This window comes from Podarcis erhardii, assembly GCF_964252035.2.
Source record: "Podarcis erhardii genome assembly, chromosome: 1".
Classification (NCBI taxonomy): domain Eukaryota; kingdom Metazoa; phylum Chordata; class Lepidosauria; order Squamata; family Lacertidae; genus Podarcis; species Podarcis erhardii.
In genome coordinates, this window is record NC_138497.1 from 78,651,186 (window position 1) to 78,667,328 (window position 16,143).

Genomic DNA, 16,143 nt, shown 5'->3' on the forward strand with positions numbered 1-16,143 from the left:
CTGGCCAGCCCCAGTGAGCTCAGACCCCAGGAGTGTATATTTGCCCCAATGTGAATCACTTTATGCCTCCTTACCACATTGAAACACATTTTCCATTTTAATGCCCATTCACATAGTTTGGAAAGACCATTTCAGAGCTTTTTTGCTATCTCTTCCTTTTTCTTTTAAACATCCTACAGTAAATAACTTGGTGCCAACAGCAAACCTGACCACTTCAATTCACACCTCTAACTGCAGATAATTTATGAACAAGTTAAGACGCACAGATCTTGGTACAGATTCTTAGAGACATCCCTCCCATCAATGTGAAGTCACTCAGAAGGAGTCTTTCTGAAAGCTCAACTAAACAATGTCTATCAGAGCACTCCTGTTCACATACTTGCTGACGTCTTTGCCACAAAGTGGAATCTGGTTGCTTTGAAAACAGCATTCCTGAACAAGAAGAGTCAGTGTGCCAGGGACAGATGGTGCATACAGTGCACCTGATCCAGTCCAGAATCCTGGTGCTCACACTCGCAGAGTTCATCCTGCCCACCCCATATGTCCTTCAAATTAATAACTTTAAAAATGGGGTGGAAACTCAGCTATTTTCCATAGGCAAGGTTAGGGATTAACTTGGGAGGAAATGTTCTTCTCATGCTGAAGCGAATTTGTGCCAGCATGCAAAATTCACATTCTGCCATAAATAAGGAGCTCTGGCAGGAAAGAAATAAAAAGCAGAGGCCATGAGCAGCATGGGATTGTAAGCAATGGTTCAATTGCATCGCCAGTATATTTGAGGCCAAGACTGCCAACTTTTGTTATGGCACCTGCTCTTGTGAATTAAGTGGGAGTCTAATGTACAGATATTAAGCAAAATTTTAAAAAGAAACAACCCATCAGCTGCCAAATCCAAAATTAAAAATGGAAAGTGTAATGCTGGAGGTCAACAAAAGAGGTTCAAAGACTCTCTCAGAGCAAATCTAAAAAAAAAAGTAGTATAAACACCAACAATTGGGAAACACTTGCCTGAGAGCGCTCCAGTTGGAGAACAGCCTTTACCAAAGGTGTCATGGGCTTTGAAGACACTTGAACTCAGGACGCAAGGGAGAAACGTGCTAAGAGGAAGGCACGCTTGGCAAATCCACACAGTGATCAACTCCCACGCAGAAACCAATGTCCCTACTGTGGAAGGACATGTGGATCCAGAATTGGCCTCCGCAATCACTTACGGACTCATTGTTAAAACCATGTTTATGGAAGACTATCTTACTTGGCTACGAGTGATTGCCAAAGAGAAGAAAGAGAGCGTGCCAGGCTGCTCTTATGGGCACAAAAGCAGGGCCAGGTTTTAAAAAGTGACATGTCCCAACCCTTTCCAAGTCCCGTTGACCTCCCATGACTTCCTAGACTTAACTGCAAAGCATTTAGGCCCCTTCTGCACTATGTATTTAAATCAATATTATACCATTTTAAAGAGTCATAGCTTTCCCCCAAAGAATCCTGGGAACTGTACTTTGTTAGTGGTACTGAGAGTTGCTAGGAGACCCAAATTCCCTGCCCTGAACTACAATTCCCAGAGTGCCATGGGAAAAGGGATTGATTATCAAAACACTCCAGGAATTATAGCTCTATCAAGGTTTCCTAACAACCTGCAGCACCCTTAATAAACTACAGTAGCTGAGATTCTTTGGAGGAAGCCATGGCTGTTAAAGTGGTCTCCTAGTGCTTTAACTGCAATACGGAAGAATAGCCATGGGCACATGAGAGGCTACACGTACTGCCCATCACTCACATCCTTCTAGTAGCACAGAAAGGATCAAAATGATGAGGGATGGGCAGGTTTAAGACAAATTAGGACAAAAATAAATACAGAACTGTCTAACGGCCCCAGGCTGCTAGGATTTCTAGCTGACTGCTGTCTTATACAGATGTAAATAGAACTCAAGAGGAACTCTGTAGGAACTTGTACAATCCTCTACAGAATCCAATTTGTTTTTCAAAGTGGTTGGTGGAATGTGCATAAGCACCCCATGCTATAAACAAAGAGACAAATGTAAAAGTAACCTGCAGAAATTCAAAATGCAGTGTATGCAATGTTTCTGGTAGACACTCCTCCACCCACCGACTTTGCATTTGTAAGATTGAGAAGGAAACAAATTCTTTAAGGGTTTAGATAATTTTTCAGTGGCAAGAAGCAAGGATTCGGGCAAAAGAGCCAGAATACAGAAAATGGGAGTGACTGACATTGAGCCACTACCCATCTGCCTACATGTCATGTCATCTCCAAGTCAGGGAATTAAGTGACTCGTTCAGGCAGGTATTAAGTATGCCTTAGCGAGGAAGCTGCCGCATCAAGCCCTCACTTTTCATTCAGAGGATTACTGCACTCCACTGTACATGTCCAACTCCATCTTTTCAGAGTGCAGAAAGCAAAAATCGCTTTAGTATCAGTAAGTATGATATGAAAACATTGACAAAATGTGCTGTGAAAACTGATATTCGGAGGGCGAGGACTAACTAGGAAACATCATCAGTCTTACAATGTATTTTTAGTTTTCTCAAAAAGACAACAAGCATCAATTCTCATTTGGGGGGTGCCAGTATGAGGAGTGTTGTGTTTTTTTTAAACTCTCTGCAACTTCTGCTGCGCTCTTTTTCACTTCTGAGTAGACAGCCAATAAGCTACACTCATAGCTCAAGTCATTCTGGAACACACAGGTACACATCACCTGGGAAACTAGCTGATTCCACAGGCTGATAGGTTTCTGTACCCATCTGATTGATGGCACAGCAAAGACATTTGTTACTTATATGAACATCATCAAAACACCCATCTCCCATTACAGGCCTACATTATTTCCATTATGCAAAACTAGATTTTAAAATAGCACAATATTTCTCAGGATCAGAGACCAGCAGATTTAACCACTTAAATTATTTCTAGGGGAAAGATGTTTTTGGTCCAATATACAGTATGTTCAAGGCAGCTTGAGACTTTCAGTCTGAACAAGTTTTCAAAGGCGAATTAATGCAGTACACAATAAATACAGCACACATGCCTTCACTTCAGTGAATGGCTTAATTCTTTTAACTTCAGTCTGACTAGCTGCATGTCAACAGGTAATGCTTTCCCTCTGGCTATAGCTCTTCATGATGGGTTAAAGCATGGGTAGGCAAACTAAGGCCTGGGGGCCGGATCCAGCTCAATCGCCTTCTAAATCTAGCCCGCGAACGGTCCGGGAATCAGTGTGTTTTTACCCAAGTATAATGTGTCATTTTGTTTAAAATGCATCTCTGGATTGTTCTTTTTTTTTTTTTTTCCTTTTCAAAATATAGTCCAGCCCCCCACAAGGTCTGAGGGACAGTGGACTGGCCCCCTGCTGAAAAAGTTTGTTGACCCCTGGGTTAAAGTGTGTTTTGCTTTGCTGCCTGTCATGCAGCTATTAAAACACATAGTGTCTTTGTTCACAAAAGAATGGTGCCACCTCTGCTCTGGTCCTTCTGCTATTCTGTAGTAGAAATTCTCCAGACTTTCCTAACAATCTCATGTTGAGAAAAGCTGTATGCCAACATATTGTTTCCTCTTGCAGTGTCCTTGATGGAGCATACCTGAAGGAGCACCTCGACCCCCGGACACTGAAGTCTAGCTCCGAGGGCCTTCTGGCAGTTCCCTCACTGTGAGAAGTGAGGTTACAGGGAACCAGGCAGAGGGCCTTTTCAGTAGTGGCACACACCCTGTGGAATGCCCTTCCATCAAGGATGTCAAGGAAATAAAAAACTATCTGACTTTTAGAAGACACCTGAAGGCAACCCTGCATTGGGAAATTTTTAATGTCTAATGTTTTCCCATTTTTTATGTGCTGTAAGCAGCCCAGAATCATCTGCTCTCCCTTCCTACCCACTGGAGCAAGCAGGACCCTCATGTTGCAGTACAGGAGTGGGGCAGGCGGGGAGAGGAGGCTGGGCAGTGGGAATAAGATGAGAGAAGTCATGGCTGCATCCTTTATCATTGCTGTGGGGTGATAGGCAGAAATGATGGTTCTCTAGGCTGAGACCTGACAATGCTATCACATAGTGTCGCCTTCCCCACTGGTAGCCTTCAGATGTTTTGGACTACAACTCCCATCAGCCCTAGCACTGGCTGGGGATAGAAGTTGTAGTAAAAAACATCTGGGGGCCAACAGAAAAAGGCTGGCATTGAAAAATCAGTACAATTAACTTTTGTCGGAAATGCATGCATCCTTGGTGGAATGGATTCAGTCTCATTTATAATATACTCTGGATGCATACAGCACCTAGTACAATGAATAAGCATTATTCAAGCTATTAAAAATGCTTTTCAGTTTAAGGATCCTTTGCTTTAATTACTACAGCAAAATAAATACTTGGCATTGGGCTATTTTACCTGAGTGGTTAAAATGGAGAAATCAATGAAGATGAATAGAGATTTTCCTGTTCTGCTGGGAAACAGCACATGCCTAATCATGTTAGGGCAACATAAGACTTTCTGGGTGAGTCACAACCCAAAGCAGATGCTTGCATTAGTCATCAATCTGAACTAGTCACCAACTGCCTTCTATACCTGGCTCATGATGCTGTGAAGGAGGAGCCACTCGATTCTGGTTGTTCTTTGGTGAGCCTCTTGCTTCATACTGGAAAGGAATTGGAGCTGGCCCTTGAGGTGGTGGGAGGATGGATTGTCTCTGTTTAATCTTCTCTTGGTTTACCCTGAAAAGGAAGCAATGGATCACTCCTTTTACCAGGACACCCTGTCTGTGACTACAGTTACAAGGTTCTGGGTAGTCATTTATGATATCCCTGCTGCCCAAACTGGTGCGGGGTAAACAGTTGGCAACAGCCAATAATACTTTTATGCACTCCCTCCTAACCTGTGAAAAGTTGCAAGGGAGGAGCTACCAGGTTTAATTTCCTTAGCTAAATGTAACACAGGGTCTTTGCTTTATTTACAACTACACCAGCAGAGGATAAATGGAGACAAACTAACTAGGCAGATCCCTGAATATCAACTCTGGCTGAAGAAGTGTGCATGCACACGAAAGCTCATACCTAGAACTAACTTAGTTGGTCTTTAAGGTGCTACTGGAAGGAATTTTTTGTTTTGACTATGGCTGCATCGAAGGGACAGGGGACCCTTTCCTCAACAATGTGAGATGGGGCAGAAAGGGATTCTGGGTGGAAGAGAAGATGGGGACATTTCCCTCTGTGAACTTCCTAACTTAAAATCCAAGGATGATTTTGGGTGGCTTTCCCCTTCCTGCATAATTTCCCCACTTCCCACATCGCTAAGGAAGCCCCCACCCCTGACATTCAGTAAGGCTTTTCGGGGGAAGGGATGCAGATGGCTGCAGTGGGAAGGGTGGATGGGAAACTTTCCTTCTGTCAACTTCCTTAAAGCAACATCTTAGAAACCAAACTGGGAGACTTCCAACTATCAATAAATTGTTTCCTAATCCACCTAAAAAGGAAATGGCAGGCCAGCAGCCATGACAATATTGTACAGTACATGGTCTAGTTTTTATATTGGTTTAAATGGTGTGGATTTCCACTTCTGTGGGGGCTGCATCCCTCACTGCTTGGGTAATGTTTAAACAGGGAGACCACACAGGAGGGATGCGTACATTATGTACTTCCCTGGGCAACTGCCATTGGCTCACAGTAAGATGTAGCGTTGGCATGGGGATTAAGCATGATGCCTGTGCTACCCACATAATCTCCCTGCTTAAACATGAGTAAAGCAGAGAGTGAACTTAACCATGCCAAGATGAGATTTATGCAATTCATTCATTCATGAAAGTCCCAACAATTCCCATTCCCATTTAGTAAAAGAAAGAAAGAAAGAAAGAAACAATGAAATTAAGTTCAAAGACAACAGGGGAATTGCTTCAGTATATGATAGGATTGAATGTGGGCACATCCTAGTATCGTCAGGATATTGTATCTGTAAATGGAACCCATCAAGATGACTCATGTTCCTTAGAAGTTAGGGTATCAAAAATAATCCCTTGGGCAAACAAGAGTTTGTGCTGCCAGATGAAGTTTGCAGCGCACCAGACATATGCTGTAAGCCACCCAGAATGGCTGGGGTATAAATAATAAAATTAATAATTATTATTATTACTTGTTTCTCTGCCCTTGTTGCTCAAAATTTCACAAGGCTGTGCCTAATTTTACTGTCCTTTAACCCTAATGTGTTCACCTCCAAGGGACACACCTAGTACTTCAATAACTTAAAAGGAGCAGGAAATTAAATTAAGGGTGGATCATGAGCTTTGTGACTTCTGCAGAGTAGGGCAAGCGAAGCTTCTTCCCAATTTACTTGCTGGAGCCTGGCTGTCCACAGCACCCACTTACTTGAGAGTTTGTGGCCGTATCTTTTTTCCAAACTTATGGTCAGCAAGTGCACTTTCTATGTCCTCGTGTACCATCTCTGCCTAAAATACAAGATCAGGTTGGTCTCAAGAGAAGAAATGGCTCATGGCAGAAATTTAAGAATGCATGTAAGAATGCAAATGGAACAAGGTCTTATAAACAAATGCTGCATTAAAAAAATGTTTCATTGTACTATGCTGTGTGTGTGTGTGTTAGCTTTGCAGCTACAAATACACTAGAAATCACAGTTCCATATGTGATTGCAAAGATTTTGTGAGATTCGCTACCACGAAAGCTTTGCACTGCAGTCCTTGCCTGCCATCAAGAGTTTTCTGTATGCACATCCCTTCCCTTGCATATTAAGCACTGCAGATAGAAGAAATGCTTTTCTCTGCTAATATTGACAACAGGAGTGTGTGGCTGCAGAGCTGGAACACGGTCACAGTGGAGTCATGCTTGCACACCAACATTTTCTCATCTAGCACCAAGCTGCTAAAATATACCATGTTGTTTTTTCCTCCCCTCCTCTCCCCACCCTTGTTTACCTCCACCTCATCGCAATTAAAGAAATGAATGTCAGGCTTGTGCTGCTCTGAGTCTTGACACACTAGCAGGAGTATGGATGAGTACCGCATCTGATTCAGCACAGTTTGGCAGAGCTGGACTGTTGGCAGAAGGAAGTCCTCTAGCTCTTCCTGAAAGGCAAATTAGAGAGAGAGAGAGAGAGAGAGAGAGACAGACAGACAGACAGACAGACAGACAGACAGACAGACAGACACATTTAGTTACAAGCTGCATTTATTCATTGTAATAACCATTCCTGGAAAAAAGGCAATGAAGACGATGGCATCTGATTCACTCAGTGTACTTTAAATCCATTAGTAGCTAGCTACAGCTGCATGAAGGCAGTTGGACAAAATTGTTGCTGGCACATGTGAAGTTTCTGGGCGTTTCTTAGCTGGTAGGAAAGAGAGGCAAAGTTTTTGTAAGGAGGCCAACAAAACTTCATTGTATTGCCTCCTCCCTTTGCTATCAATCTTGAGCATCATGTCAAAATACAATGTCTTAAAGACTTGTCACTTCTGTGTTTGCAAAGACAACTTGTGTGCATGAGTAACATACTCTACCAAATCCCAGCCAGAAATAGGATCACTACAGAAGCTGTTCCCACAGGTGTAGCCATGTTCATTTGTGGCAGCAAAATTAGCAGACGGTGTACATGCAATGCATTTAAAGTACATGACTCCCCCCAAAGAATCCTAGGAACTGCAGTTTCTGAAGGGTACTGCGACTTGCAGCTGTGTAAAGGACAAACTACAGTTCCCTAGATTTTTTTGTGGGGGGCGGGAGGGTGCTTTAAATGTACGGTGTGTATGCAGCCAGAGAGTCTTGTGGGAGATCCCCCAGTTTACATGCTTGGCAAAAGCCAAGCCATGGACCCCCTTCTTTTCAAAATTTTGATATCTCTATGGGAGCTTTTGTTATATGAATGGTGAATTACTGCTTACCTGAGTTTCGCAGTCCAGCAGTCGGATGGATTTGTCATTCACTTGCAACAGCATCTCTTGGGCCCAGATCTTCTCTTTGGAAGCCAGCTGTTTGAGTTTCCTGATGGCATCGTCCACTGTTACAATGGCCTCACTCTTATCCATGATGAAGGTGGCTAAATGCTGTAAAGGGGAAAAAACAATGGTGGGCGGGGTGAAAGGAAAGTATCCCAATTAAGCAGGAGGTCACAAGCCATTTTAATCCATGTGAGGTGAAAATTCATGCAGTCACTATGTTGTAATCTCACCTGCTTGCATAACAAATGCAGCTAATAGCAACATGGATTTTTACTCATTCCACATACAACTGCACAGTAGTGCCTGGTCATCCCCCGGTTCTGTAGTGTGGTTACGAACAGAAATGTTTCCTACAGGTCTATCTTCCTTTGATTGCTTTGATTGACAGCAGTGAACAAAACAATTTCTAATGATGATGATGATTCCAGTACATATATAAACATCACATTACAAGGCATCAAAACTGGATTTGCCACAGAGTACACCTGGCCTGCAGACCAATGCTGGCTCCCTCCTCGTGTACCTGCTTGTAAGCACATACTTGTAAACATGTGTTGATTGCATTGGCATGTCCCATTTTTAGGTGTACACTTAAAACAGCACTAGGCACACAACTAAACAATGTAATGTTGTGCATTGACCCATTCTTAGTTCCATCTCTCCACACTGCATAGTTGTGTGTTTGTGCCAGTGCTAGGAATGTAGCTTTCTCCAGGCGGCAGAAAGCCAGCCAGGCATGATTGTACTTGCAGTAATTTCCAGCTCAGCTCTAAACCTGTTGTCCTGGTTAAGAAAGCATTCAGCTTTTATAGCATGACATGATCTCAAGACCTCAGGATCTGCATGCACAGGCTGCTCTTGTATGGTTTGTATTGATAACAATGCCATGAGCAAGCAACACTGCAATGCCACTGGGCAGTGCAAGGATACACACATAAAACACTGTGTTTTCCTAATCTCTCTTTGCTTGCCATTGTTGCCACTTAGAACAGCTGTTCTTCCTGGTCTCAGTAAAAATCGCATAATACTTCCCTCTGTGGTTTTATCAGCCAGCAGAGGGAAGCATGAAGCAAGTGCAAGAGAGCACATTCGCCTTTCTCACATTATACTTAATCCATGCCATCAGTATCTACCGCAAAGCAAACAGCTTGCCAGATTAGCAGTGTTCAAATTTTGGCAAACTCTTCTCCAAAAACTCAGTTTCACATCTTCCTCCCCTCCACCCCATTCTGACAATGGAAGCTGACATCCTGAACTGCTTTCTTCCCTCAGTCCTGAAACACACACCATTTTGAAAACCCAAAAGACTGGGTCCCCTTCCCAAGGAGGCATTCCAATAGAATAGGGCACATCAGGATGTCTTACTGCAGGTTGGTGCATTAAAACGATAATAATAATAATAATAATAATAATAATAATAATAATAATAATAATAATTTATTATTTGTACCCCGCCCATCTGGCTGGGTTTCCCCAGCCACTCTGGGCGGCTTCCATAAAAACCAGAAATACATTAAAATATCACAGATTAAAAACTTCCCTGAACAGGGCTGCCTTAAGATGTCTTCTGAATGTCAGGTAGTTATTTATCGCTTTGACATCTGATGGGAGGGCGTTCCACAAGGCGGGTGCCACTACCGAGAAGGCCCTCTGCCTGGTTCCCTGTAGCTTTGCTTCTCGTAATGAGGGAACCGCCAGAAGGCCCTCGGCGCTGGACCTCAGCGTCCGGGCAGAACGATGGGGGTGGAGATGCTCCTTCAGGTATACTGGGTCGAGGCCGTTTAGGGCTTTAAAGGTCAACACCAGCACTTTGAATTGTGCTCGGAAACGTACTGGGATGTAACATATAGTTGACCTTTGAACTGTTAGATTAAGATTGGCACTCTTAGGGTTGCTGCGGTTGGCGGTGGTCTGTGCACAACTGCTATGCTCATATGGAGCTGTCATTTCCACCTACCAGCAGCTTCATGAGGGCCAATAGAGCAAAATAATGATCACTGTTATTTTAGAGTTGTATCCAACATGTGCAGAAAGCAAGCTTGCACAACAGATCTTTCCCCAAAGCCTCTGCAAAAGGTAAGATGAATGTACCAAGCATTGTGGGCTGTGTCATATAGGGTGGTGGTACAGAATCATCCTGAACTGAGTGGAGAGATTTTGTGTTCCACTGCAACCAGATTCCTCCATCTAGTTTATGGTGATGCCACATAAGACACAGCCCACAATGTTTGGCATGTCCCCCTGACTCCCTAGAGAGGTTTTCTGAGGGTGCATAATGCAGGCTTCCTCCTGGTCATGCAAGGATGTAACCATTTATGCTTACTGACAAAGCCAAAAATCTAACAACAAACTTGCACAGAAAGGAAGATTAAAAAACATGCTGTTTGGTAAATATCTGTCTCTATAGATAGATACAGGTGCATATCTATGTGTGTGAACAAACTGCCAATTTGACAGCTATCACACTTGCTTTGACTAAAGTTCAAGGGGAAAGAACAACTTACAGCTGAGCAACCATAATTAACAGAGATCAAAATGCATTCTAGTTGCAGGAGAGAGTAAAGTCTACTTTCCAGTGGAAGTGACTGCAATGATTTTATTGCTTATTTGCAAAAAATATGTCCAGTGTTTGATTTCTTTAAAAGGAAGGAAATACAGCTCCAGTCTTCCTAGGTGCTGCACCATCTGCTCCCTTTTCTTAAATGTGTGGGAACAGATTATTATTTGCCGGTTTTGGACAGAGCAGTATTTAAACATGCAATCTAAACAAGTGAAGCGTTTGTGCTTTCATCCATGTAGAATGAATGTGTAAAGAGGAAAGAGATAGCAACTGGCAGTCCCATCACCTCTCATTCACATGTTCACACAAACCTGTGAACACAGTCTACACATGCCTTCCCCAGCCTGGTGCCCTGATGGTGGTCTTGTAGTGTAGTCCAAAACATATGGAGGGAATATGGTTGGGGAAGGCTAGTCTATGCCATATTTGTTAAATTAATCCACAGCATTTTCAGTTACAAGGGTCTCAGGGTCAAACTAGTGATGTTAAATGCATCTTTAAAATAGCATCAACTGGCTGCCTGGGTCTAATTGTTATCCACCAATGGCTCCAGTGGGGAATTTCCTGCAAAGCAAATAGGCGCGTCAGTAGAGGAATTTTCTTTAGAATCGCAGCAGAAGAGGAAAGGACAGAAAAGTTGTTGCGTTTTTTTCAGGAAAAGTTGTTGAACTTCGTTGTTGTTGAGTTTTTGAGCTATTTAAAGGGAAATCACCAAAAATGACACTGCCAACACGGGTTGCCATACATCCAGATTTTCCCAGACATTCTAGCAATTTCTGCCCAGATGCTGCTTCCAACTGCAGTATTCCAGATATGTCCAGGAAGTTCTGGATGTATGGCAACCCTAGTTTTGATCCATAAATACATACAACTAATGCAATTTGCATTTTAAAACACCTGCAAATTACACGTAAAGATGCACATAAGGGCATACCTAGATTGGCCCTCAAAGGGCAGCCCTGGAAAGGATCTTTGGGGGAGCTACTGCTGTCAGTCAGAGTAGCTAAAACTGGCTTTGATAAAACAATTATTTTATTCAATGCAGCTCAGCTTCTTACATTCACAGGATATTTTACAGAGCTTTCCCAAGTCCTGCTTAAATTCTAATCCAGACAAATACAGCAGCATAACTATTACCACTAACATTACTACCACAGTGTCATGGCTCCAGAAGCTTTGTGGCAGTGTATATACATGTGTAGCAATATTATTTTAAAACACTGCTTAAACATCATTTCACTCATTTTGAAAAAGACCGTCTTTTATCAGTTTTCTTTCCAATTCCCTTCCTCCAAGAGAATTTCAAGTTTTTGCATGTCAGGCCTTGATTGGAGGGGGAGAGAAACCTGTTTTCCCTCTGCCTCCCCAAAGGCAATACACCCCAGATATTCACATCTCCAGGGACTAAATGACCTACACTGAGACTAAGCCACATGTGGAAGAAAATTACATATATCAGAACTCATTGTCATGCAGCACTCCTTGACTTTGACACTGATGATGATTTGTCAATATAGGTCATAACAGAGTCAGTGGGGTGGGGTGGAACTGGCCTGGGAAGACTGCAGTGGCTCAATTCAATTCACCCATTAAGTTTGCTCACTGACTTGGGTCAGTCACCCTTTCTCAGCATAACCTGCCCCAGACTGTTATGAGGATAACATGTCATGAGATGAACCCTTGGTAAAGTTCCCCTGAGAGAAGCTGGATACAAATGACATAAATATCCTTGTCCAAGGTGTTAGCTTTCTGGAGGGTGCAGTATCCTTTGCTAAAAAAGTTTTCTGGAGGAAAGAGAAATGAATCCTTAAATCAAAAGGGTACAGTTGCATTATGCATTGCACTAAAATCAATAATGATCCTAAGCTGAAGAGGCCTTTGCACCTTTCCTTAGCCACATGGAAGCCATTTTCCCAGGATTTGTGCAGCTTGGGCTGAAGCAGATGTAACAGCAAAGACTGGTGAAGCACATGGCCATGTATGGCACATGGCCAACTTCTAGAGGCCCAGGTCCCTTCGCCCCCCAATAAAATATTTGAGGGGGTAGCGTCCCCCAAGTTGATGGTCATTGCCATTCAAATGATGTGCCCCATCCTGTGATCAATTACTTGCCCCCCAATAGTTTATTCAAGTTGGCACCCCTGCCCATGTATGTGTTGTTTGTGTGGCCCCCATCACATTTTGTAAGTGAAGTCATGCACATCACCATTTAAAGAAGGGCCTCCCTGTAAGGCTATTAGGTACAGAGCCTAAAATTACCCAACACTGATCTAGATAATCTCTGCAAGGCCACTGGGAACAGGAAACCAGTGAACATTTCCCCCAGCACCTGAGTGAAGGGAAAGCAGGGCAAAGATCAAGAGTTATTACCAAATTCCAGTAACTCCAGCATATGATGCGTTGGGCTTCTACTAATTGTTTGTAATAAATCTTCTAGCATATGACCCAGGAAGCATGATTATAAAAATGTAACTAGAAGGATCAATGTCCTCCTATAAATGGTGCAATATCAATATCATTTCTAATTGTATGCAATTTATTGCTCATTCATATGAGTTTCCTTGACTCACCTGTACATGGTACTGTGACGTCTCATGCATAATGACGTTAGAATTGGAATACTTCTTCCTCTGCTCTGCAGAAAGGAAAGGAAAGGAAATGAGGCTTAGTTTTTATGGCAATTGATTGGCAGCGTAAGGGCCAAGCTAGACATCATCTTGGGATATGTGTGGTCCCAACCCTACAAAGAGAGGGGCATCATTGCTCACTTGTAAGGCATCCCTTTCACTACAGGCATTTTTCATGTCAAAGGATCTGAGGCAACAGGGCTGTGAAAGATACCTGCGTAAGACCTTAGAGACTCACTGCTGGTCAGAGCGTCAACCCAGGCTAAGAGGACCAGTGACTGTACAAAGCAGGCTGCTGAGATTATGGGGACTGTGGACAGGAGAGCTCTAATGGAGGAGGTATGGTGGGCAGGAATTTGGGACGTTTAAGGCAAACACCACCTCTAACACTGGGCTCACTTCTGGTTTCAAGGTATAAACTGCCTCTTCAAGGCCCTGTTACTACAGAAAGTGTGATAACCACATAAATAGGTGAAAGTGACTTCTATTATGTCAGTCCATCTACCTGAGTATTATCTCAAGCTTGCTGTTTTCCCACTCTGTAATCCTCCCCCCACTTAAACACATTGTTCTCACAATAATGTTATAAGGGATAAACAAAGTTAGGAATCCCACGTTTCCCCCCATTTTAATGTTTGCTTGATCCTTAAGCCCAGTTATAACTTACACGGATGGGCTCTTTGGTTTCTTCCCTTCCCCTTTACATTTATTGCATTAATAAAACACTGCTAGCAATACGTTATTAACAGCATTCTCATTTTTATTGCACAGGCAGTCAAGCACGTTACCATGATTTCAAAGGCCACCAGTAAAATGATTTCTACTGGTTCCTTGACTATAAGCAGCCTAAAGAATAGGAAAGTGAGAAAAATATAAATAATATAATGGGAAAGAAAAAATAGTATGTATACAGTGGGAAATAAATAACTTTTAGCATGTCACTTGCACTTCTCAGAAAAACTGTAGTCCATGTAGAACCTTAGATACACACAGTGCCAGTCACATTGCCCCAAACAAAAGCCATGAAACAGTTGATGCTTAAGATTGGTCCAGGAAAGGGGAGGTCTGCATGGTGGGGCCCTCACCCTGGAATAATCTCCCCCAGAGGCATGTCTGTAACCCTCATCGTTGGTCTTCAACCATCAATTAAGAGCATTTTTATTTATCTATTATTTTGTAGGCTGATAATGGGATGCTTAACCATCAACAGAAATATTTGAGTAAGTGCTTTACTGAGTTGTTAATATTTATTTTTTATGTTATATTTGTACTGTTGTTTGTGTTATGTTTTTTTGTACATACCCCTGTGCTGCACATAACCATAAAAATAAATTATAAAACCCCCAATGCTCAGTACCAATATAAGTAGGAGAGATATTTGAATCATAACTTGACAGCAGGAGGGTTGAGGGAGGGAAAGAGTAGGACATTAGGACAACAGAATGGGAGAAGGAACACACAAGAATGTTTTTGCTCAGCAATTCCTACTGGGAGGAATTGATGTTACAGGAATGGTTTGCTAAGCAAAACAGTTAAGCAAGAGTGGCTGGATTCAACCAGTTAAATCCTGATCAACCTGGTTAAATTCAAGTACTTAGATCAAGATCCAAAGAACTGTACAAGTACACACACACACACACACACACACACACACACAATTTGCCAAGGGGACTTTGGGCTTGCTTTTCTTGAACAGCTCTCCCTGTGGCATGACAAATCTTTTTTACACAACAATGCAGGTTGGCTAGAGTGGAAATCTCACAAGACCCCTCTGATGAAGATTGGGTTCTTCTGTTCATCTGGGTTGTACTATAAGACTAAAAATAACCACATGCAAAGTAGGGGAGGGATATATGCGCTCTAATGCAGAATACCACAGAGTGTAGGGCTGCAGCATTTAAAAAAGAAAAACCTGAGAAACACTGCTTGTACTCTAAAAGATCCCATTTCTGGCTCACAAGGGGCTCCTCCAGATGACTTGTTTATTGAGCATTTGTCCTGATTTGCTTACACAAAGCTTATGTGGAGGTTAGACGATGCCTGGTCTTTATTCAGCATTTGTTTTGATTTGTTTGTGGGGACAATGAACATTCATCCTAATTTGCTTGCACAATAGTTATATATCTTCCTGTTATTCATTTGTTTATTCCACACGATGGAGTGCATTTTCCCATCACTTTTGTAACTGCAAAAAGTATATTAAAAAACCCCTACTTTAACTGCACACATCAAAATTTCTGTATGTGTATGAATCTTTCCTGGACAATACTGACAGTATGAAGGTCACTGAGGCTGCAGGAGACTCTCCTAGCAGTGCAACCTTATACATACTTACTCAGAAGTAAACCCCATCATGTTCAGTAGGACTCACTACCAAGCAAGAAAAGAACTGTTGAATATGGTTCTAGAGTTCCACCCTCCAAAACAATTTTTGGCTAGGCATTCCATTAATCAGGGAATGAGACTTGATCAGTCAGTCCCCCACGACAACTGTCCATAGTTTTCTGCTCTTGTGGAGTTTTTTTATTTTCCTATCTTCTTTATTTCATTCATGCACAACTTTTACAGAGTAAAAGCTAGTGAAGATTACCTGGCTTTAGAGTCAGTGCCTGTCACTAAGAGGCTGGTAGACGATTCACCATGCCTAGTTTCTCAAAATTTGTATCACAATTATAGGAAGACCTGCTAATAGTAACACACCCACTTTGAATGCAAGACACTTAATGGTTAAGGCTGCTCTCCCTCTCACTCCAGCTTGGAAAGCAGATCCTCATCCATGTGGCCATGAAGGTAAGAACTCCCAAGAGCTGGGCTTGAAAAGCATGTTGCAAGTCTGCTAAGCTCCTATGTGAGCTAAGTGAACCCCAAGCTGCTAGGTAGCTCAGATCTTTTAAGAACAGTTGCCGAAGCTTACAGTGTAATCTTGTACATTGTCCAGTGAATTCAAGGGGGCTTACTGTCAGACAAGTTAGTATAGGATTGCAGCTTTAGTTACTATGGGTGGGATTCCACTTTGCAA

General features: G+C 42.5%; 1 protein-coding gene across 2 annotated transcripts in view; it reads right to left on the reverse strand.

Annotated features, from left to right (window-relative positions):
- Window positions 1-16,143, reverse strand: part of EPS8L2 (EPS8 signaling adaptor L2) — an 87,572-nt gene that overhangs the window by 20,953 nt on the left and 50,476 nt on the right. For both annotated transcript variants that reach the window (XM_081879946.1, XM_081879947.1), the window contains exons 4-8: window positions 13,068-13,132; window positions 7,881-8,042; window positions 6,918-7,067; window positions 6,355-6,434; window positions 4,565-4,710 (exon numbers count right to left, since the gene is read on the reverse strand). In XM_081879946.1, the coding sequence (XP_081736072.1) occupies window positions 4,565-4,710; window positions 6,355-6,434; window positions 6,918-7,067; window positions 7,881-8,042; window positions 13,068-13,132 (603 nt within the window). The remainder of the gene's footprint in view (window positions 1-4,564; window positions 4,711-6,354; window positions 6,435-6,917; window positions 7,068-7,880; window positions 8,043-13,067; window positions 13,133-16,143) is intronic.